The sequence below is a fragment of the Alexandromys fortis genome, unplaced genomic scaffold (genome assembly GCF_014885135.2).
Source record: "Alexandromys fortis isolate MF-2015 unplaced genomic scaffold, M_Fortis_MF-2015_v1.1 scaffold_37, whole genome shotgun sequence".
Classification (NCBI taxonomy): domain Eukaryota; kingdom Metazoa; phylum Chordata; class Mammalia; order Rodentia; family Cricetidae; genus Alexandromys; species Alexandromys fortis.
The window spans coordinates 288,959-314,393 of record NW_026067914.1 but is presented as its reverse complement, the minus strand read 5'-3'; the positions used below and the strand labels follow the sequence as shown (position 1 = coordinate 314,393).

The 25,435-nt window shown below is 41.6% G+C and overlaps 1 protein-coding gene across 6 annotated transcripts in view; it reads left to right on the top strand.

The window, feature by feature from the left end:
* The window catches only part of Ghr (growth hormone receptor), a 231,504-nt gene that overhangs the window by 100,702 nt on the left and 105,367 nt on the right, over nucleotides 1-25,435 (top strand). For all 6 annotated transcript variants that reach the window (XM_050139027.1, XM_050139023.1, XM_050139026.1 and 3 more), the window contains exon 2: nucleotides 5,491-5,571. In XM_050139027.1, coding sequence (XP_049994984.1) covers nucleotides 5,502-5,571 — 70 coding nt within the window. In that variant the 5' untranslated portion in view covers nucleotides 5,491-5,501. The remainder of the gene's footprint in view (nucleotides 1-5,490; nucleotides 5,572-25,435) is intronic.

Here is a 25,435-nt window from a genome sequence, read left to right as displayed (position 1 = left end):
ATTACTGCTTTGTTCTGTATAACTGTGTTTCAGACCACATCAGGATCCATACCTAAGAGTGTTCTCATACCATTTACACCAATTGACTTCATAACATAGTGAGCTACATAGCTTATGTTTGGGTGATGGTTAGGGCTAGGGGTTAAGGTTAGGGTCAGGGTTAGAGGTTAGTGTTAGATAAACCTGCTGCAAAGGCAGTCACATAAAGCTAACTTCAGTACATAATCTTTGATAGTTATTATGACAACTAATTATAATACAAGTTCATGTATTTCTTTATCACTATATTTTTCCCATTGTTTAGGATACATACCTATTTGCAAAAATTAAAAGAACCATTTTTTTCTTCATTTTGATCACATTATTGTGTCTTTCACTTATTTTAATCTTGTTCATCATGACCTAGGCTATTCCATATATGTGTGTGTGTGTTTTGTGTGTGTGTGTGTGTGTGTGTGTGTGTGTGTGTTCATCATGTACCATTGCTATGCAGTGGGATATATGCCATCTAGATTATTCTAAGAAAACTCCTCAGTTAAGGCACCCAACCACATTTTTCTCAGAACATGTGCCCAATGTTGAACAACACACAACTTTTGTTGTTTTTTTTTTTCTTTAAAAATACCAGGGGCTGGAAGATGGCTCGGTGGATATAGTACTCTCATGCCAGATTAACGACCTGTATTAGGTTCCCTAGAATACACCTAAGTAAAACGAGAACTGATACCACACAATTGTTCTCTGACCTATAGACACGTGCTGTGACTTGTGCACACACACACACACACACACACACACACACATTTTTCTAATTGAAAATAAAATTCTAAACTTTTCCCTCGCTCACTAGTGTGAGGGAAATAAATTGACTTAAAACATTTGATGCTGACCAGTTTTCAAATTATCCCCACCATTAAAATAGTTCTAACATGAACTCTGAATGCAAACTATTCAAATAAATGCTTGGTGCTAATTAGAAGAGGTGATTTGACTATCATTTTGGACAAGCCTTTGCATTTTTCTGCCTTGAGATAATTCAGTTTTGCAACAATTCATTAGTAATACACACCGACACGGGGAAGCACATATTTCTTAGTTTATCTACCTGAGGTTTTTGCTGTGCAACATAAACAATTCTATTCCAACTTGACATTTAAATTCAACCCTTTGTCAATATCAAAAAAGTAAAATTAGCAAAATGAAAATCTGAAGGAACGTCACTATTTCTGATTAAGCTTGCTGTCATCATGGTGTTTCTTCTGACGTGCTTGGCAGAACTCCAGCTCCAGTTCTTCCTCAACTGTTCCCATATATTAATCTGCTGCCATCACACTTTAAGGAGGTCATTGCCATTCCTTCAAGATACTTGGCGAAAGTTAAAGGTGGTTAAAGGGCGATGGTTCACTTTGTGTGCGCTTAATCATAAGCAAGCTGTGACTACAGATTGCCTCCCATGCCGTTAATACACATTTTACTGCCATTTTTGACAACAATAGGTATTTTTTACAAAATATTCTAGCCTAAGTGTGGAATCACCCAGCGCTCATCTCTGTACAATGCTCACGTACGTTGCTAGTTTCCTTCCCTCTGGTTGTTGTTCTTGTACCTTGAACTTCACACTAGACAACTCCCACCTTTCTGGGAGTCTGTGACTGTGTCAATCACCAAGAAGCCCAAACAATCCTGTGACCTTCTCTTCCCCTAAGCAACTCAGACCCCAGCATCCTGACTCCTGCCTGTAGCACTGCCTTTCATTCATGGGTTCACTCTTTCATGTACCGTAGATATGTCTTTCCTGTATTCAGAGCTCTTCAGTGTACCTCAGTGTAACTAAAGTAAGACAGCATGAAAAGCAACTTTATCTTAAGGAAACTTCATGTTTGCTCATGTTACATACACCAAAAGCTGATTTACATAATTAAAACTTCTGAGGCAGTACCGTCCTACCTTGCTAACCCAATCTTGCCTTTAAGTCTGGGTAACAATCTCTATGCACTAGTCTCAGAATATTAACTAAACAGCCTCAGAATTCACCCCTGCACCAGATCATTGGCAGTGAGCTTTGGTCTGTACAAGTTTGCCATAGCTGTCTCACTTTCTTTACACATAAAACCTTGCCTGTCATTTGGTTCTAACTTTAAGCCCCTCAACTCGAGCTAATCTCTTTTTCCTACTTTAACTTTCCCTTCTTGGATAGGCACCATCTTCTCTCGGTTTCAAGGATGACCCAGTTCTTATAGTTAGCAACCATGGTCTGGTTAACTGTTGCATCAATTTCTATCATGCTTTCTACAATACCAGCAACCTCTAATCATTCCAGAAATACTTGCTCATTTTAATTTAAAATAATGTAGCCTATTACCTTCTTTGCTAGGAGTTGGTTATGATACGTTGAGGAGAAATGTCATATCTAACTTCTATCTCTTCTGTCTGTTTACTATGTCATGGCCACAGAATGAAGATCAGTATATCATAAGCCTGATTGTATAACTTGGTTGCATTCTTTCTTGGGCAGTCTGTAGAATACACCAGCTGGATTATTCTAGTTTTAAACTGGTTCTCCTCAGAGGAAAGCAGGCAAAATGCCTCAGGCATTGAGAATGGAAATGGTGTGAGTTCCATTATGTAAGAAAAAAAAAACCACTTTCTCCCTCTTTCTTTGCCAGGAGTCTGTAGCCAAAGAATGAATTAATATCACAAGAAATTTAAATAACGATTTTTTCCCTAGGAAAATACTGCACGTCTAAAAATTAAATTTGATATATTCCTCTGGGGGAAAAATGCCTGCCTTAAAATATGCCTCTTAAAAGGGCACTTTGGATGAACTCTTCTATCTCGAGGTTAATGAATCATTATAAGTTTGGACATTTGGGCAAAGAAAGCTTAAGGAAGGGGAATCTCTCTTTCTGGCATCTGGCACAGTATAAATTAAATTAATTCCAAACTCTGTGTGGTGACGGAACTCTGCCCTCTCCCAACTTCACGGAGACACATGTAGACGTCAGACAAGACATTTGATCTCAGCGAGAGCTTAGTATAGAAGAGACTTGTCACCAAGGAGGTGCCACTTGGAGTTCTGCAAAGCCGCCAGGGACAAGTTCTCAAAGTCAATGGCAAGTTCCCTAGACTTTATCTGCCAAAACATCCATGAAAGGAGAGTGGAGACTAGAGGCTGAAAAAGCTGTTAGCTCCTATAGAATGTTCCTTTGACCTCCTGGTTCCTATGCTTAGAGTGTTACAAATCTAGTCCTTCTCAGTGTGCTCCAGGTGACAATGAGCTGTTCTGATTTCCCACTGGGGAGAATTGCAACTTTAAATATGCCTGTTTCTGTGATAGATATGTGGAAATAGACCCCTGGCTAATTTTGTTTGGGGGATTCTGGTTTGCTTGTTTTGTTTTGTGACATAAAAATGTGTCGTGTGGAGCCATGCTTGCTTTATAAGAGCGTTGTAGTAACTCCAGCTCCTTGTTTGAGGGAAGTAGGGTTTATGTGCAAGAAGCAGCTTTGGAAAGACTGGGGACGAAGGCAGAATGTGATTCTGTGGTGGAACCTACCTAATGTGTGCAGTGCTTCTGGGGATCAGTCTCTGGTATCTCAGAATGAAGAATGCACAAACGTCTGAGGACTGGAGGTTTGTGTACTAGTTTTCTGACCTAAACCCCACTTGTTTCTGGCACCTGCCTGGTCTCTTTGACACAATTACAGAAGACCTGACTTCTAAGGCAGGGATGGTGTCTTCTAAGAAGTGCAAACATTTCCATATTCTTGGAAAGAAAACTAAACAACCTGGGAGTTGAGAATTCACTATCAGGATGGCAGATGGCCGGAGCTTCTGCCCTGACCGTATGTTCTGAGATGGTTAGTTAAATTACCACTATTAAAATTTAGAGTCTGCTTTCTCAATGTCTTAGGGTTTCTAGTGCTATAGAGAGACAGCACTAGAATTTTCCTTATATATATATATATTATATATTCCTAATATATAATTATATATATATAATAATATATATATATAAATATATATAATAATGTATATATATTAAAGGAAAATTCCACATGATAGTACTTTCAGTCTATTACTTGCTTTGTCTAGCCATTTAATGGATTTCTGCTAGAGGCTCCAAACTAACATTACACAGCCTACATCCTTAGATGTGAGGACAGAGTGCTAGTGATTCATGCTTGCACCGTACATAATACAAAACCAACATCCCATAGTCTTCCACTTAAGAATAAGAGTGTGGGGGTCATAGTAACATCCCACTTGCTCAAAATCTCCCCATTAACCATCACATTTAATGCTACCAGAGATCCCAAAGGGCAGTGTTTGGCAGGGGAGGGTCACCCGCATGTAAGAAGGTGTGCAAATATATTCAGACCCAAAAAAATCCTCAGTTTGCATAAAGATGTGTTTTCTTAAGTAAAAATGCTTTGAGAACACAGAATTGAAAGGTTGTCCTCTACCTACAAAGGAAAATGTAAAACATTTGACATTTTATAACCCTTCAGAATTCCATGGATGTTCCCTCAGAACCACACCAGCAGACCCATGAAAGCAAACATTCTTGCTCGTCGTTTCAGCATGACTGGGGAGAGCAAAGAGAACTATTTCAGTATTGTGAAGTTTGCACAATGGCAAAAATGCAGTTCAGAGAGGTGTGGCGACCAGGTGGGCCTTGGAGAATTACAGTAAATAGGGCAGTTTTATGAAATGCTGGGACTGAGCTTTAAAGTAGTTGGTATTAACTGTCCAACTCAGTGACCATTCTAGAAAGTGCAGGCTACTGAGTTCCTTTCCAAACAGTCCGGACTTCTCCCTAGAGAATCCTGGACATAAGCACCATCGTTTACTTTTCCAGAGAAGTGTATTTTCTTCAGAAAAAAAGGTGTGTGCCGACAGAACACGTTCATCCCTCCCTCATTCAGTAGACTGAAGGTGCACGCACACATGGGTTCATAAATAGAAAGACCAAGACTGCTTGCTCTTGGTGGACATATTCCTGGGTGTTTCAGAGCAGACAGTCTTCACAAGATCAAAACCTACCGGGCCTCTCTTGATATCTGGAAAGTTCTTCTCACCTTTCAGCTTCCCTCCAGTTAAGCCTCCCTGCGAAGGCTTATCAGTACAGTGTTTTAGTACCAATTAAGCCATTTGGTCCTTTAAAAAAATGTGCCCTGTGATTGAAGCAGTGTGTGGAGGTCATTTGCTGTGAGGTGATCCTGGGGCTGTAGGCCAGGACCTGAAAATCTGTACTGCTATGCTATTTCCTGAGGCAAACGCTCACAGAACGTAGTATTTACTCCAACCCGCTGTGCATACTCATGAAAAGTGTGACAATACCGAAGTCTGAGGCAATGCAAGACTTGCTAAGATTCCTTCCACACATGTCTCATCAGCTCACTCCGGGCTTCACCGGGTTTTGAATGTTGTATTACGACCACAGTCACTCGCCGCTCTGCTTGACTCTGTGCTCCTTCTGATCTGCAGGTCTCACAGGTATGGATCTTTGGCGGGTGCTCTTAACCTTGGCACTGGCGGTCTCCAGCAACACGTTTTCTGGAAGTTGGGGTAAGTCCTCCTTTCCTTTTCTCACCTGTGGTGTTAGGGAATGAAGGAGATTGTCTCAGTTTTCAGAGCAACTAGCAGGGAACCTGTCTTAGCTTTAAAACCATAAACCAGCAGGGCTGCTCTGAGGATGGTTCAGGAGGGCTGTGGTAGTCGGTTTGGGCATCTGGTGTTTTCACATTGGAAATCAATATTGCATAGTGTGCTGGGGCCATTTATGATGAAGACAAGCAGGTCTCAGGGGGAGATATTAAAATCTCACCGAATCATTTTAACCTACTAATCGCTCGGTTCACCTGTGACTAAGCATCATGTAGTCTTTTCCAGAGCGCGGAAGGCAGTCCTCCTAATCATTTTCTCTGAAAAGGGCAATTACAGATTTCCAACAAGTTTGTTCTCTTGTTCTCTGCGTGGTTTCCGTTTGGCTACGTTACAGGGGAGAAGACACCTGAGTTAAGTGACAGATACCCAGGAGTCATGAGCTGCCCTGACTGTCTGAATACTTTCCCTTCCCTTTTAAATCCTCCAGGCTGACTCAATATTTTCAGACTCACATGTCATAGCAGAAGCAACAAACAATGAAAGTGGCTGTGGGGTGTCTGCCTGGGGTACAAAGTGTCCTCACTAAGACATGGGGAACTTTTTTCAAAAACTGTCTTGAACACTTGGTAGTTTCCTTTGCCTGGGTTTCACCTGAGGGCAGGAACAATGTGTTTTTTTGCCTTGGGGTGGCACTGGGCTCGGTTGTCGCTTTAAAAGTAGCTGACTCCCTTACTCAACACCCAGCTCGTGTTGGAAAACACAGTTTAACAGGCGACTTAACGCCTTAATGTGTCCTGCTGACCTTGTGACCAAAAATAAACGCACAGTAGTGAGCTGCTGACGATGTCAAGAGGAGCCTACAAGGGGGGAACGGATGGAATGTGTTATTTTATTTCTTAAGGCGATTCCAAAATATTTATAGCAAAGAAGTCATAATTGTTTGAAATATTTTTGGGTCTCTCTGGTGTTATAATGTCAACATTATGCAAGGCAGACGTGGGGAGAATGGCGAGCTCCACTTCAGCAGCTTTCCCATGGCTGCTTTTAGACCCTGGGTCTGAGCCAAAGCATGACAGCTCGGCTCCTCAGCCGTGCCAAAGTCGTGGTGGTTTAATCTCTCCTTTCTTCACTGAGGTGACTTTCAGTCTGCGGGGCAAGGCTTGAGGGACTTTAAAGCCAATGAAGTGAAAAGTACCACCTAAGAGTCTTTCAAAAGGTTGAGAAAAGCATCCCAGACTCAGAGGAGGGAGCTCGAACTGTTTTCCAGCCTAGAAAATTTCCAGCACCCACTCAACAGCTTAAACATTGGAGCAGCCTTCCACTTCATGGAGTGATAGCCAAAAAGAAAATAGTGGCTTATTTTAAATGAATTTCATTGTGTATATTTATGGTATAAAATGTTAAAAGGTGTGTGTGTATGTGCGTGTGTGTATGTGCGTGTGTGTATGTGTGTGTGTGCGCGTGCACGTGTGTGTGTGTGTGTGTGTGTGTGTGTGTGTGTGTGTGTGTGTGCATTACTTATTTTCTCTCTCTGTGACAAAAGAAGCCATGGTCTACTTCAGCAAACATCCTGAAGATAATAATCTGTCTTTGGCTACAGTCATCTTGGGGCCAGTAAGATACTAGCTATGTTAATACTGCATATTTGCTACTTTGTACATAGGAGGGACTTTAATGACAGTCCCTCCTATGCATTTGGCCGTTTCTTTTTAAAATTACATATCAATGCAATCATGTTTGTTCTTCTTTCTATATCTGAGCTATTTTACTTACATGGATGTCCTTTAGATCTTCAGTCTTAAGCCTGTGCTGTTTCCTGTCTTGACCGTTGTGCTGCAGTGAATGCAAGAATGGAGCCCCTTATACCAAGTGGTGATTTTAACAGCCAGTTCCCAAACTAGCTGCTTAACTTTCTTTCTAATAATTTGTGTTGGCTTCTTGCTGGCTTGGAGAAAGAACAGTAAGAAAATATATTTACCAGTTCTTCTATATGGGAAATAATTTAGCAAAGAAGCATTATTCTCTTTCTTTTCTTGTTAAACTAAGCAAATTAAAATTTTCAAGTATTCTAGAAAATTTCTTTAAAATAGCATGTGGGTAGGGTATATTGATTGCTTAAGAGGATATAGGCAAGCATGTTTAAGCATGCTCATCCACACTGGTGGGTGTGTTTATCTGCCACTTACAAACTTAGCACATGATACAACATGGATCATGATCTCAGATGACATTCATGGACCATGTGTTCCTTTATTTACCAAATCAAGATGAAATTATTTGATTTTCAATTTCCCTCTCTTAATATAAGGCAGGCTAAAAATCTAGATGGAGAATTAAAAGAAGCATAGTTTTATGATTCATTCTTTATTGTTTGCTCAGTGCAATATGTGTCACTACTGAGTTAGTTATTATGAAGAAATCACCTGAAAAAAAAGGCATATTCCCTGGAGCTAGATTGAAGATGATAGGTCTGTATGGTAAGTGAATGTTGACTCTTCAATCTTTAAGCAGGGCTTTACTTGTTTGGGCAAATACATAACAAGAAATACACTGGGTCTAAGAGGATTTTTTAAATTGAATGTAATTTCCCTGTGGAAAACTTCATAGGAACCAAACATTGAACAGTGTCTTCCTTGTACTGTTTAAAATTTTGTAATAGTGTGTGTGGTTTTTTTCTCACTCATACTTAATATGAGGCTCTATATCTCCTCCTCAGTGCAAGTTATTTATCCTCGTGGAGAATTTCTTAATCCATCATTAAAAATAGTCAAAGTTGTGTCATTGCTACAAGGCTTTACCAGGTTGCTCTATCCAATGGCTGTACGTGGATACTGCTGCTGAGAAGTGTCCATAAAGATCTGATAGATGTAAGAAATGCCCATTATAAAGTATGCTGTCCATCGTTGTAGATCCGTCAGTCAGCAGCTCGGCATTCCCTTGGGTTTCACAGAAGCCTCAGGGAGAAGTAACCAAATCCTTGCTGTGCAGAGAAGCTCTGTCTCGCTAGGCCACAAAGAGCAGCTGGAAATGAGAAGGGACTGCCGCTTTAATGTCTAGCTTTCATAATGAAGACAAAGCATCAAGATTCTCTGAACAAGTTTACTCAAAGTAAGCTTGGAATCATTAAGTCACCAAGTTTGGTGCATAGGCATCTCTTCAGCTGTTCCTATTTTTTAAATCTTGAATTTAGGGCCGTAAAGAATACAAGTAAGTCTTCAGGAATTATCATAAGTTTGTAGATTAGGTAATTATACTGAAAATTAGAGTGTCAGCTCTGTATATGAACTGTGGAGATGACCATTCTGCATGGCAGTAGCAATGAACACAGTTCATCCAGTTACCAACTTCTGCAATGTTCAGTGCATGAGCAAGGAGGAGCTCTATTATATGCATTTAAAAATCAACACATATCTACTGAGCACTTCCTTTGTAAACAAGAGAGAAGTCATTTGGCAAATCCCACTGTACCTGAGCACCCTGTTTATATTTGCTTCTCTTGAAAGTAGACTTAAGGTAGTCAGCTTCAGTCAAATTACACACAGTCTACAGGGCTTCATGGTTGAAAACAAGACTTGCCAGGCCTTGAAGAATTGGCTGTGTATGGAAAGGAAGGAAGAGTGTGTGCCAAATCCATCAGATGAAAATCATTGTCAAAGTTGTAAGCAGGTCAGTCAAAACAAAAGTGTTAACCGCAGGATGGAACATTAGTTACACGTGTTTGATATTTATAGACTGCATATGTACTATTTAGGTATAATAAATATAATATATACAGAAATATATAAAGTCAAATACATTTATTAGAGGTGTCATAATGTAGAGAAAAGGACACCAGCTTTGTTACACTGAAGAGGGCTGAACTCAGATTTGCCCCCTCCTACGTATTAGCTGTGACACCTCATATATACAGAAATATATAATAAGTATAATCTATTAATACAACTTATAGGCAAAGTTCATAATTTATATCTTTAACTCCCCACTCTAGAGAGAGCTTCTGTAAAACATGTTGCATCTTTATCATTTAAGAGAAAAAAACTTACCTAGAATGATTTGTGTTCTGAAGGAAGCAGGATTCACTAAGTCATGTTCTCTTTGTATTTCTGAGCATTCCTTATAAGCACATGCAGAATGTCCCAATGCTTGTTTGGAAGACTCTGCTGCTCTTATTGTTCAACAGGAAATAATTGCACAGTGGGGGGATTTTAGTTTTTAAACAAACTCTACCCCACTACAGTTGAAGCCCCACATGGCTGTTAGATGTTGCCAAGACATACTGGATATGTTTCAAAGAAGTATTGGAGTCACAGTTGAAGCTGATAAACATTAAAGGGTGTCCCTTTAATCATTGTCAAAGAAAGAGTAATTTAAATCTTTGGTTTTTTTGCTGAAGTGAGCGAGGAAGCCACAGACATTTCAAATGCTGCTTTCTTGACGGTCATCCAAGGCAAGAAGAGTCCCGTAATGTGTCTAATGTCATGGCCTATGGCCAAGTACATCAACAATACTGTGTCACCTTGACCTCCTTGATATCACAAACTGACTTTGAGACTGGATTTCAGCATGCTGGAGCAAGCCAGGTGACTCTAGATGGTGCCAGTGAGAAAAATAAGCACACGCATTTGTAAACAATGGCACCAAATAGACTTTCAGTATTTTTTAAATACTTTTTTGATTTCAAAGAGGAAATTATAACTCATATTCCTGACTTCAAGAAGCCCACAATTTACAGAAGATGAAACAGATGTAAACATAATTCAGTTGTGAGTCCCCTTGGCTCTTACAGAGTTTTGAGATAGATAATAATACTGTTAAGGTTTCACCTGGGAAATAATACTAGCAATGAAAATAAAAGGAAAGGAATGAGTGTAGAAGAACCAGATTAAAAATAGGTCAAAAGAGAAATGATCTAGATATGATTAGGATGGTAAAAAAAATATAAATGGAACATGATCAGAGAAATCTTAAGGAAGTGCTAACTCCAGTACTTATGATTTAACTAACATATAGACTTTAGCTTTGAGAACTATCAAAACACAAACTTTGAGAGCTCTCAGTGTGTTCTTACTGCATCCAGTTCTAAGTTCCACACACTTAACTAAACACTCTCAACACAGCATTGGCTTACTTTAATAAAGTAGAGTCAGGAAAAGCAGGTCAGCCTTCAAACGGTGAAGTGTAAGGGCTACAGGGAGTGCTATTCTGCATGGGAACGGAGGAGGCTGGGGAGAGGACAGAATGTCTTTAACACCTTTGGCATTCTTTCTCTGAACTCCATTTACCTTTGCCTAGCCCAGTTCCTATGACCATCTTAATCCCCTGTGCATATGGCTGCCACATGGCAAAGGCTACCATACAGTGACAAGTACCCTTGTGTACCTGTACACAGTACAAGGCAAAGAACTGGACTCTCTTTCCAGGGAAGTCTTTAGGCATTCATTACTATATCCCCAAGACCTTGGCCAACTCTCAAACATTCTCTCATGGCAGCGTATGGACTTACCTCATAGAATGCGATAAAGGAACAAGCAGCATGTTTTGAGAAACACAAAACTTTGCACTGGACAGAATCTGAGAAGTTGGCTAGGTTTACATGGTAGCTGATTCAGTCCTATGAAGAGATTAGGAGTGCAGGTGATTAAGCTTGTGTCTCAACTAATAAGTAGGCCCAGGACCACTCATGAGTAGTCCAAGAGACCATGACACATTGTCATTCCATTCACCTACCCTGGATCCCGGTTTTCCCAAGACAAGAGCTTGTCTTGATTTACAAAATGTCCCCACACCACCTTGATTCAGTAACCCAAAGTGAGCCTCCTTTCATGGGTTGACGGGAAAGAGGCTGCCATAAATTAATTGATGTGGAGCACCTGCAAACTGTAGATGTTCGTGAGCACACCTGGTGGTCTGCCTGTGGCTAGAGGCCTTTCCAGTTCCAGCTCTGCAGAAGCCCATGCTAGCTTGGACTCATTCAGCCAGGATCCCGCCATCGTAGAACACGTAGGAGAACCCTCAGAGAACTGTCTCAGTGTTTGCTAATCTGTGGTTGGGGTTTTAAACTTTCTCCTGCTCCCCTGTCATCCTCCTCTTCCTCCCCCACCTCCTCCTCCTTCATCTTCTTCTCTGTCGAAGCTAATGTTGTGGTCTCCCCATGGGTGATTTGTGTTTTAACCTTAAGCTCCACGTGATGAAGAACCATAGGCTTATCAAAGCCATCAACAAAGGTGCCTTTGCGGCTTGGCTTTGGGTCCCTGTAGCTGCTTATCCTCACTACCATGCACCTAACTTGTCTTCAGGCGGCCTCCAGCATCCACTATCCCAAGAACAACTCTCCTTTTCCAGAGCGCAGGCCCTGCAGTTCTATATTATCTTTTCCTGCAATACTAGCTTGCATGTTTACACAATGCTGTCAACATCGTCTCCAAACCAAGAGCAACACTTCCTCACCGTCTATAGTAGAGATGTGGGGATCAATGCTACCTGAAAACCGATCACGCAATTGATCCACCAAACAGAATATTCCTTGGTGTCTTGTATGGAGACCCCCATACAAACAAGAGGTTCTGAGGCTTGGAGAACTTTCTCAACTGCCTGTTAAGTGTGAGTTTTCTTTGGTCTCTTCTTATTCCTCCAATTGACTCAAAATGAAACAGCGTAATTTCATCCAATGCTTTTAGCAGAAGTCTCTGTTTCTGGTTCTGTGACAGTGTGTGGTCTTAAGTCTTTACAGTGTCTTGACATTATCTCCATTATCTTTCCACGGCATGTACGAGAGCTGGTGGCCCATCTCTCAATCACTAGAGAAGTGTTTCAAAATGCTTTGACAGAGTCTCTTACCAAGAATTGGGAGTAGGAAGATGTGTGTATGGAGACTGGTATGTGTTCTGTGACCATTTTCTAAATAAAGTTGTGATGCCATCTGTACTTCAAGTTGTTGAACTTGGAATAAATAGCCTCAAATGGCTGACCCAGTGGCACCACATACCCTGTGCACAAAGCATTCTCGGTGTGGAAGTCACTGGGCCTTCGGCTGCATGAATCCTGCTCCTCATCCCTGTGTCTCATCCTCTGGCATTCTACTGACTATCGTTATTTATTTGTTGGTTAGTCAGTGAATCAGCATTAAAATTCTGACCTGGCCTTTCTCCAGTCCTGTCCCACAACTGTCCCTGATACTTTGAATGGCCAGGTATAAGAAGAATGTAGGTTAAACTGGAATTCCCTTTCAGTAGGAACGGTCTAAAATTAACTGTCTCACAGTTGAAACTGGGATTTAGAGCTTTTTCCTGAACCTGGGATGCTTTGATTGACTGATTAATATGCTTGATGCCACCAGGACCATAATTTTGCCCCAAATATTAATATCCCTGAGCACAATGTCCTTGCTAAATTCTGCCATCCCCTTTCCAGGTCACCGATCTCTGTCCTCCCCCAGTACACCAGTCATTGGCCAACACCTTTACTGGATGAACTGGCCACCCAACACTATCACCCTGATACCACCTTTATCTATGTCCCACCTACCTGATAAGTCTACTCAAATACTGACAGACACAGACAGATAGAAGACCTGAAGATCCCAAGTCAAAGTTTTCATCGACCTTTCAGACATTGAAATGGAGATCATACAAGACCCTGACTGGGAATTCTATAAATACATAAATCAGTTTTCAACCTTCTTAGCATGCCTCCCTAATTTTCTAGTAGGAAATGTGAAACTCTCCAGGTTAAAAGTAAATATGATCTCAGAAAATCTTTTTTTTTCTTTTTTTTTCCTTTTTTTATTGAGAAAAGGAAAAAAAAAAGTTTCCGCCTCCTCCCAGCCTCCCATTTCCCTCCCCCTCCTCCAACCCTTCTCCCCTTCCCTCTATTCCTCTCCCCTTCCCTTTCCAGTCCAAAGAGCAGTCAGGGTTCCCTGCCCTGTGGAAAGTCCAAGGTCCTCCCCGCTCCATCCATGCCTAGGAAGGTGAACATCCAAACTGGCTAGGCTCCCACAAAGCCATAACATGAAGTAGGACCAAAACCCAGTGTCATTGTCCGCCATGTTCAGAGAGTCCGGTTTTATCCCATGCTTTTTCAGTCACAGTCCAGCTGGCCTTGGTGATCTCCCACTAGATCAGCCCCACTGTCTCAGTGGATGGGTGCACCCCTCGTGGTCCTAACTTCCTTGCTCATGTTCTCCCTCCTTCTGCTCTTCATTGGGACCTTGGGAGCTCAGTCCGATGCTCCAGTGTGGGTCTCCGTCTGTATCTCCATCCATCGCCAGATGAAGGTTCTATGGTGATATGCAAGATATTCGTCAGTATTGTTATAGGATAGGGCCATTTCAGGTTCCCTGTCCTCAGCTGCCCAAGGAACTAACTGGGGACATCGCCTTGGGCTCCTGGGAGCCACTCTAGGTTCAAGTCTCGCCAACCCTAAGGTGGCTCCCTTAACTAAGAATTGTGCTTCCTTGCTCCCCTATCCAACCTTCCTTTATCCCAATCATCCTGTTTCCCCAAGTTCCCCCCATCCTCCCCTTCTCACTTTTCTCTCCCCATCTCCCCTTACCCCCATCCCACCCCACCCCCAAGATCCCAATATTCTCCCCCGCAATTTTGTCTACTTCCCATAGCCAAGAGGATAACTATATGTTGGGTTTTAGCCATAAATAAAGGTCACGGAGTCTATAATTGGTGAACCTAAAGAAGCTAAATAAGAAGGTGAACCCAAGGAAAAACATATACAGAAAATCTTTAACTTTGTGATTGCTAAATGTGAAAATGATGTTGCATGCCCCCTTTAATTTTTAACCTTGCAAATGTATGCAAAGAGACAGAATGCTTTGACATCAGGCTTTTAGATAGGGATGTGCCTTTTGTAAACCTTATGAACACATTGACCTTAGTGAGGTGAGAATTGGTGTTTTATCATGACAAAGTTTGAGAAGAAATGAAAAAGAAATGAGAAGAAAATGAATCAAAGCTAAAATTGATTTTAACTTTAAAAGCCCATGAGGGTTAGAATATAAGTCACTGGCAAAGATGTACTTAGCATATATAAGGCACTTAGAGGGCAACTGTTTATTCTAGAAAAGGGCCTCTTTCACCCACCTGCATTTTAGCGTGTGCAACCATTTCTCCTCCACCCTTCATTGACCCACCACTCCTTTGGTTTGAGCAAGGAAGGGGGGCATCTTCTTTTTAGCATTAGCTATGACCAAAGGATGTGCTGTGGAGGGGGGAGGAGCCTAGGGAAGCAAATAAATGACATCACTTCAGTAGCATCACCCTGAGTCAGGCAGTCTGGCCTGGCCAACTTGTTCAGGGTAGCTTCTAAGTGGTCCTCAACCTTGCTAACGCTGTGACCCTTTAATATCAGTTCCTCGTGCTATGGTGACTCCCAATCATGAATTACTTTTGTTGCTTCTTCACAACTGTCATTTTGCTACTGTGATGAACAATAATGTAAAATATTACATCGTGGGCACCTCCTGTACAAGGATTGTTCAACCCACCAAAGGGGTCATGACCCACAGATTGAGAACCCCTGGGCAGACTATAGCAAAGTCCCTGAGGTGCCATGCTCAGATGACACTGGGCAGGTAGGCAAACTGGTGTATCACAAGCCATGGGTTTTCTTTGTTGGCGAGACCAGCACCACGTTTTCTGGATGTTCTTTCTAAAGTTCATAAGTGTGGTTGCCTATCTCTGTAGCCATTAAAATTTTCCTTAGTTTCCAAAATTTCCTGTACAACTGAACTGTTTCTCTTAGGCCTGTACTAGTATAAATTTAAATTGTACACCTGTGTTTGGTCTGCGTGTTTACTTATGCCCTAGGGTTTGAAGTACCTCTGCTGGAAGCCAAGAACAATCGCTGGTAATTGGATGCGTGTACGCTCTTCCTCCATTGTCATTGTTCATCATTCACTTGTTGAAAGCTTTAAATAAGTCATTTCCCTCCTGGGTAGCAGATGGGTAAACTGAGGACCAGAGAATATAATAAAATGTTTTAGAGGATGTTCTTTGCTGTCTCTGTGCACACAGATTTCTCTGTGGCTGACACTCCCAATACCCAGAAGTTTTCTCCTCATCTGCTGCCTTCAGGCTACAAGAGCCACGTGCCCCCGCCCCTGCCCTTGCACCTTGAGAGGGGAGAGTGTCTGAAAGTGTGTGTCCTTGGGGGCCACCCTTAGCCACCAGCAGAAGATTATCTGCACAGCTCCCCAAGGGACTGTCCAGATACAGTCTTCTCCCTACCCCACCAAGGAACAGCACTTGATATTACACTCTTTTTGTTTGTTTGTTCATTTGTTTGTTTTTGAGACAGGGTTTCTTTGTTGCTTTGGAGCCTGTTCTGGAACTAGCTCTTGTAGACCAGGTTGGTCTTGAACTCAAGCAGAGATCTGCCTGCTGGGATTAAAGGAGTGTGCCACCACCACCTGTCTTGGTATTACACTCTTAAGTGCTCTGGTGAGCAGTTGTTTCTGAGTGGGAGTGTGAACAGGTAGGTATCTGTGTGTGCCCGTGTGTAGAAGACAAGGTCAACCTCCCTTAGTGTCCTTCCTCTGGATCTGCTCACCGTTGTTGAAGCAGGGTCTATCACTGGGAACCTCCAGCCTGAACACTAGGCTAAGCTAGTTGGCCAGATAACCTCAGGGGTCTGTCTGTCTCCTCCTCTCTAGCATTGGGATCACAAGTGTGCACTTCTATGCCTTTTTAAAAATTCTTTCCCTTTTTTTTGAGATTATACTATAATTAAATCACCCCCTTCCTTTTCCTCCCTTCAAATCATCCCATATAACCCTTCTCATTCTCTTCCAAATCCATGACCTCTTTTTTGTCTTTTAGTGTGAGTGCTGGGGATTGAATTTAGGCCCCAAGCTTTTAGGACGAGTGCTTTATCAGCTATCTCTTTGGCCCTTAATGCAGTGTGTTATATCTCAGTACCCTTTTTGAGGGGGAACGTGATATAAACTGTACGTGGCTCATAAGTGGTATTCAGATACAAATCTGATAGATGTCAGTTATAATCATACCTAGGTAGAAAGGGTTGTTGGGCCAGGCAAGGTTGGAGTTAAGGGTAGGTATGCATAATTCACCTTCAAAAGTATTCTGGGGTCCCATCCTTCACTAAGATAGCTTCCTATAACACTTGCTTTGATTTTACACGGTGGGTTTCAGTTTTATAAGGATGAAAACTAATGGACAAGAAAATAGCTGAGTGCCTTTTCTTCTTGATCTAAGCACTTCTATATTGTGGGGATTGCGATTCTCTGGGGCCCCTGAGTTACTGCTGTAAGACTAACTGCTGTACCAAGACCCAAATGTGTTACTCCACTATGTACAATCAGGAAATAATTTTTATAAACAATAGGAAAATGTTCAGTTGTGGCAGATGAAAGATTTCTGGGCGATCCTTTATCGATCTCTACATGATTTCAGTCCCAACACCTTCTGCCTACTGCCCCACGCTCGTGTATGGCTTGCTTCGAAGCAAAAGATGGGACTAATCTCTTCACATTTTAGCTGAGTCTTTTTAAAAAATGGCATTTAAATTCATTTATTATTTTCCAGTTATCTCAGGATCCTTAATTGAAAAAGGTGACTCTGTAAATTTTGTAGGAGAGCTCATATAGTTCCCTCCCCCGCACACACCCAGATATGAGTGTCTGGGTGCTAGCTACAGCCGTGTGTCTTTTCTAAGGAAGCTAGACATTCATTTTGGTCAGGAATTAGGAATCAAACCCCAAACTGATCATTTACCCATCTTCTGGTTACTTTGTGTGTATGAGAGAGCTGGCTCACTAAAAATCTCATCTTTTATGGCACCTTAACTCTTTTCTTATAAGAGAGACTCAACCAGAACAATATTTTAGGCAAGAACTCACAAAACAGATGATTATAATAGACTCATAAATCTATATGAGGATTTCATGTCCTTCATGGACATTGTTGTGATCTTAGGTCAGATAGGTTTTCTGGAGTGGTAGATGTTTCATGTATCATAGCTTATCAACAACATCCATGACTTCTATACACCAGATCCCAGTAATACTGTCTAATAAGCTCTAACTCCCCCCCACAAGTGCCTTCACACATTGTTAAGTGTCCCCCGGCATGTGGGGCATAAAATAATTCTACTTGGAAACCACTCATCTGGCTACAGTGGCTGCATGTTAAACTGACTCTTCCAGGATTGCTGCATAGCGACCGAGATGAAACAGGTCTAGGAGCTTGTAAAAGTAAGGCAAATATTTATACACCCAGTCACAGTGCCTCCATTATCTCCTTCCAGGTTCATTTGTTCTTTTATTTATCTAAGATCTTTTTTTTTTCAAACAGGTGCTAAAACCCTATAAGTTAGCCTTTAAGAGGGCAAAGGTTTCCAGCTAAAAGGGTCACATTGAAAGAGGACATCATGTGAACTACTCCATAGCGAATGTATGCATATAATGTATACAAAATGTGGTTAGTGTCCGGAGAAAAAGGCTACTTCTACGACAGACAATGGCCACGCAGCTGGGTCATACCATTAAAGCTGAACACAGGGGCACAGGAGTTAGCAGCTGGTAGCGGCTGATGCCCTTTCATGCAATGCCACAAATTCGTGCAGTTTTTTGCCCAAGGTGTTTGCAGTGCGTGCTGACAGTTAGCATTCCATCTTGCTTGAAATCTTAGCACTTTTCAGGGCCATTCTTAGAGTGGGATCCAATCTGAACGAGCAACTTCACCCTTGTAGCTTTTCAAGGACAGCTGCAATTTTCCTCTTTTTCAGAATACCTACTCCAATGTCAGACAAAAATAAAAAGAGAAAAACAATACAAAACAATCTAGCCAGTTTCCTTAGCCATAAAATAAATATCAGGGACTTCAGGGACTCATACTAGGTCAAAGAGACGCTCAGTTCCAAGTGTCTTCTTCAAACGGAAGTAATGTGTGTATTTTAGTTTTGTTGACCCAGAAAAGAAACACAGGGAACACCGTGACCACCTGCCTGCAAACTCTGAACCTGGTTCTCTTCATAGAGCCAGGAATATGTCAGCCTTGGTCATAAGAAAATTAACTTGACTGTCACATAAGAGCCAGAACTTCCAGACTTCATTCCATTGTGCTTTTCATGAAATAGCCCATGACCAGGAAATTCCACATAAAAGCCAGTGTGCTGGGTGGGACCGCATTTATGTTAAAGACTAGGGGATTTCTCTTCTAAAGCTCCTGTGAGGCTTGACCAATTCTGGGCTCCAGAGGGACTCGTTGGCTGCACAGAGCTGGAGTTCTTAGCTTTAGGCTGTGCTATGCTAATGGTTCTGATTCACATTTGCTTGAGAAACTCACCATTCAAGCCTGTCACTCACGCCTGTTTATCAGGAATGCAGCAACTTAAAACACCAGTTAGCAAATCCCCGTGAGTGTGCAGTCACATCTGAGGGATCCCAACAAATGCTTCCTGCCATTTGTCCCTCCACAGTCTCACGAGTTAAAGCCTGGTGGACCACACTGACAGACATCTGCCAGTGTTTATTCAAAGGAGCGTGGGAGGGTATAATAACTGCAAAGCCAACTGTTGAAACTAATATTAATTGATGTGAGATTGCATGTCATCAGTCTTAAGACTTGCTCTTTACCAGCAGAGAAATCAACCTGCTATATTTAAGGTTCCATGCGTACAGAGCATCTCACATGCTGAGCTGGCTTATACCTTTGAAATGAGCAAGCCACACTGGGTTTTGAGCACCGTGAGTGAAAGAAATGGCTGCCAGGGAGATATTTTGGCAGATCCAGCTACTTGTGAAAATTTCCCATTATTTTCAAATTATTATACAGCAGAGCTCCCAAATGCATCCTTGGGTTCAACCAATCATATGCCAAAAATACCCTCATTTTTTCCAATGTTGAGAATCAAACCCTTGGATTTGCACATCTTAATCTGGTTCTCTATTCTTGAGCCATTACACCTATACTAAGTGCACAGGCTTTTTCTTATACGTATTGTTTTCTTCTTTTCTTTATTTTTTTCAAATCTTGCGTAACAGGCACATCATGCTGGGTACCTCAAGTGATATTAAGGACTGGTTATGTGCTAATACTGTACCCCTTTATACAAGGGGCTTGAGCCTGAATGAACTTTGGCATGAGGACAGTCCCAACACAGGTACCAAGGGGCAGTACACATAGAAGAATAGATAAAGTTTCCATGTCTAGCCTAATCATGAATCAATAGCCTTGTGTGGCAGCTGACTCTGAAACACTAATCTGTGTTGGGCGGTAACATCTTCAGTGTCTCTAACTTGAAATGATCATACTTTTTGTAAAGATGCCAGGAGTTAATATGTTCAACAAATAATTTTGAGCACTTACTAACTTCCGTAGTATTCTATGTAATTATAATGACTCAATGAGCAAAAATTTTAAAACAAAAATAAAATCCCTGTAGTCAGGGAGCGTTCTTGAGTGAAACATGGAAGAATGGGAAATGGACATGCAGATGAAGTGGACAATAGCTGAAAAAATAATAAATAATTAAATTGCCTAGTATTTTAGAAGGTATAGAAGGCTGCAGAAAGCAGTCCATAGTTTCTTCATCTAATTGTATACAGAAGCTGATCTTGACTAGTTCATGCCAATCTCCCAAGGCTTAGATGTTAGAATCCAGTTAAACAGCATAAGAATGAACCTCAATGACACAAAGAGCAGATCTGGTAGGAAATCGTAGGAACAAGCATGACATCTACAGCAGACACGGAGTTCATATTCAGAGAAATCATTGGGTTACCCAACATTCACCATGGTTATAGGCAGGGTCAGGACCAAATTACAGCCTCTAACCGTGTGCAGGTTAGCCTTTGGCAGAAAAAGCCAGTGGAACCGATTTGAAGATCTTGAAACCCTGCAAAGTAAGAAATGCCGTCTGCTTGTCTCACTGCAGAATGGCCTTCAAAAGAAAAAGTTAAGGTGTACATTTCAGGTTGAGACAACATTAGGAAATCAGTATGCTCTCTGATGTGACAAAATTTTGTCCCTTGACCCATGAACCCTCCCTCGCCTTGTACACAACTTGAACATTGCTGTCATTCTTAGAGTTTTACTCAGATATTTGACAAAGGGATTAATTCTGACTAGAACTGAGACCTCACTAAGCCTTGGAATGGAGTACAATAAAAAGTCCGAAGTCGTTACTCATGCTCTCACCAGCGGAAGACAGCCTTGCTGGAACTTGCTTCCTTCCGCCATCAGTGGGGTCAAGAATCTTTCTACCCACAGGTTTGTGGCGTGAATTAAAACATTCAGAGAGGCCATGTCTGGCACAGTACTCCGAAAACTATAAATTGCAAACCACTGCGGCAACTTTAGTTACCTCTGCCCTTTCTTTCTCGGAAAAAAAAAAAAAAAAAAAAAAAACAAATTACAAGAGACAAGTTTGAAGATTACTTAAACATATAGTGTGTTCACGTAGTCAGTCTGTTTATACTTGAAGAGACCTCAGAGTTCCTGTTTAGGATCAACTTTGGCTGCTCTTAGAATAAGGGATAATATTTTGAAAATTGCTAATTCCTAAGCCACACACTTACAGACACTGGAAAAGGAGAGAGATTCTCTGGAGTCTGCATGGTGTGTATGTGAGTGAGTATGTGTGTGTGTCTGTGTGTGTGTGTCTGTGTGTTTGTGTGTGTGCATGTGTGTGCCTGTGTGTATGACTGTATGTGTATGTGTCTGTCTGTCTGTCTCTCTCTGTGTATGTGCATGTAAAACACCAAACATAGTGCAAGGGCTGCTTTCATAAAGACCTTCTCTGCCCTCTTCCTGATGCTGAGCTCCTTCAGTCCTCCTGGACTACGCTTAGAAATGGAAGCCCAGCAGTTACAAGACTCACTTTCCCCCATTCAATCAACTTACCCGTTGACTCCCTTTGCACTCAACCTTGACAGCCACTGTCATCAACGATCAACGCTAATCCCTTTTGACATCCTCTTCTTTCCACCTGCTGCCCTCTAGTGGAGGTGCTGACAAGAAGCAAAATAGCAACCAACCGAAATAAACTGGCTAGTTCACACAGGTCACCACATGCCCCCCCCCCCCCAGATGTCACCGACCGTAGTTATTCCAGGAATTATTAGGACTGCCTCAAGCTGTTTAGACACCATTGGCACACAAGTTCCTGGCGTCTATCCATGAACTTCTTTCCAGGCTTCAGAGACCTGTCTACAAGATTACCCTGACTCTCTCTTCTCTCTCCTCCTCGTCCTGTTCTTCTTTTTTCTAACATTAACCCAAATCGCACTCTCTTGAAAAACAAAGTAGTTCTTCATCTACCGTCTCGACATTTAGATTCTGTAATCTTTAGGGAAAATTAAAAGCTGTGGGGTTTCTTTCCTCCCAGTCACCATGTGATAAGGTGAAAGGGACTCACCGGAGCCGAGCTTTGCCAGTGTGAAGGGCTCTTAGTTGATGTAAAGTCCTTGCATCCTTCCTAGACCCTCTGAGATCCTGGAGTGGTCCTTTCTCATCCTGGAGGCAATGAAATTAAATGGCCTTAAAAGGTCATGGAATATCACACAGCAAGTGGAAAAACTCGAGCTGCAATGCAACCTGGCTAGACAAAGGCCCTCCTGTATTGCTGTAAGGTTTCCATATAGGGCTCAATGGTTGTTTCATCTTCTACTTAGTAATATGAAAATAACATCTTCCATGGGAAAATGAAATTTAGTCCCACAGAATGGTTCTTACGATATTTATGGTTTAAAAAGACAGCTTTTCTATCAGTTAATATTTAACAACTATCCGGTCTCTGTACAATCCCCAGCCCTTGACTTAATACTCCTGGATTCAGAATTGCTTAGCAGCCAAGTTTAGTGGGGGTAGCTTAGGATGGGAGGATAAAAAGAGTAAATGTGAGTTAAAAACTCACCGCTGATGCCGTTGTTCTCCTGCAAGCTTTGGGGAAACCAAATAGTCAGTCTGTTGTAACCAGCAAAGGAGAGCCACAATGAAGCCCTGATACAAATGATGTGCGTGCCTGTGTCCACCCCTCTCCCACTCCCCGATCATGGGTGACTGCCAGCCACCTTGAGCTTATCACACACCTTCTTAGTGTGCGATGGCCTTTTTCATGTTCTTCATTCACTAGCTTATTTCAGTAATATCTTACTGGCACATAAACAATGTGAGGTTTCTTTGACTAATTTCTCTTAAATTACAGCTATACAGCATTATTTTTGCTAGCATATTCTCTTACAATTTCTTCAACCCCTTTTTAAGTTTTTTTAGATGTATAGATTTTATTTTATAAATTTTTGTCTGCACATATGGATGTGATTACATGTTTTCCCGGTGCCCAAGGAAGTCAGAAGAGAGTGTCAGATCTCCTGGAATTGGAGTTATGGGTAGTTGAGCCATAGTGTGGCTACTGGGAATTGAACTCAAGTCCTCTGCAAGAGCAACACACACTCCTAACTGCAGAGGGAACTCTGCAGCCCTAACCTCTTCAACTTTTGACTGTCATACAAGGCAGGGATGGGGGGGGGGGATATCTCTGGATGATACAACTCTGTGGAGATAGGACAATTTCCTATGGGATCTGGGTCCACTCTTTGATCTCCGTGTAACTGGTGTAGTAAGGAAAGAGTCATAGCGAGAAGCAGGATTCCAGCTCTCTGCCTTCTTGTCTCTTCTAAGCATTGATATCTGCTAGGTAGATACATTTCCAGGAGCTCCCAGTGCAGCTGGAACAAAAACAAAGCCATTGTTAGCTTACATGTGTGTCTCTACAGAGCAGACCCATCCAAAGACTACTAAGGCCTTTCCTAGTTCTCTTGTTGTTTGGTGCAATAGCTGAGGTTCCTGAAGAATTAAAATTAGAAAACAATGACTTGAGTCCACTTCGTCCCTGGTTTGCATGAATAGTGCTTTTCCTTTTCTTGTGGCACTTAGCTCAAAGAATTCCTCCAGGCTCGTCCTCATTGTCTCTCCCTTGGTTTCGAAGCTCACAGTCCATCAGCAATGCCAAAGTGTCACAGCTATAAGGGTTCTCAGTTAAGCCTGTTATTTAAAAGCAAAGGAAATAGACCCATATAAACACTGGCGTTGTGTTTTATTTTACACGTGTTTGTCTGAGTTTGAACTTTCTGGGGGCTGAAAGATGAGTTCCAAGCAACCTGTATTCTTGTACCCTGTCTCCTAGCCTTTCATTCTCTTCCCATAACAACAACAACAATAACAGTAACAACCTGTAGGTTTTATAAGGTGTCCAAAGAATAGCCACAGACCTTTGCTGCAGTTTTTAGTCTGTTACTGTTTTCACAGTTTCTTTGTTTTTATATCAGCATTATAAGAGCAGACACTATTTCCCAGATTTTAATCCCTTTGAAGTTTCAAGATGCCAAAGAATGGATGTATCTATATTTTTACTTTTCTAAAAATGAAATTGTAAGTAAATATACAAACGTGTATTTTCTCTTAACAAATCTAAAAAGAAAAAAGCTCATAAGTCTGAGAGAAATGTTATCTAAGGCACTAAAATCAGAGTTGATGCAGTGAGTGTCACAGTGGCTGTGTAGTGTGCAGGCAGAGCAGATGCGGGCTCAGGAAGTAGGCTGGATTCCACGCTGGCCACGCTGCCCTCAGGGAAGTGACTTCAACTCTCCACGTCTCAGCTTCCTTGTTTGTGAAAGGGAATAATTGTATGCTTAACACAAACAGTTACTGAGAGGATTAAATGTTAATACATATAAAGAAACCAGAAGTCTCGCAGTTCTAAGATGCCCGGGAGCCTGCTTTCCTTCCCTTTCCTCTTCCTCAGCCTTCTCTGACTGCATCGTGTTTGCCTTTCTGATTCACGCCCATCTCCTGTCTTTCCTCGGAAGTCTTTAAGGGAAGAGCTACATATGTTTCAGGCTTCATGATGGTTAAAAATATTTTCCAACTAAAGACACCATGTCCAGTGATGATGGGCTTTATGGCAAGAGAAAGCTCCTTTCTTTTAACTTTATGAGGCAACGCCATCTTTGAATGGGTGGGGTTTAAAAAAAAAAAAAAAAGGATAGAAATTAGAAATTGGCCCTACACAATTAATGGCTGTTGAGTACTGAGAAAAAAAGAATTCATCTTCTCTAGGGAAAGGTCCCCTGACAGGTCATCTAACACATACACACACACACACACACACACATATATATAAACATACATATATGAGCAAATATTAATGAGCCCAGCAGGTTATTTACATATATGTATATATGTATGTATGTATGTGTGACAATAATAATTAAATAATAAGAGGCCATGAATTTGAGGAGTTGGGGTGTGGGAGGACTTGGAGGAAGGGCATAAATTATGTAAATAAAGTAACTGTGTAAAAAAATCTCAAAATATAAATTTAATTTTTTTTAATTTTAAAAGAAATTGGCCCTGTTTTTGTTTTTTTTTTTTTGTTGTTGTTGTTGTTGTTTTTTGTTTTTCCAAAAAAAAGGAACCATTGGGCTTGAATAAAAAGGATGAACACTCTGGGGATTTCATACCTGCTGTTAGGCAACAGTTGTCTTCATCAGTTCAGGGACACAGTGCCCACATTTTGTACAGGTAAGGTCCAGAAAAGCATAATAAAAAGCAACATGCCAAAACAGACCCATCCTTCTGGACAGCAGTGCATTTGGACTGTCTCTCCAGACCCTCTACTCTTCTCCCCTCCTAGCCAGGGCCCCACTGACCTCACAGCTTCCCTCTTGCCAAGCTGTAAAGGACATCTGAACCAGAGGACTGGGACTCCAGCCAACGCTGGGAAAGGTGAAGAATGCATGACTATAAAAAGCCCAAACATGTGGCATTGGATATAGCACATAAGGTTTTTA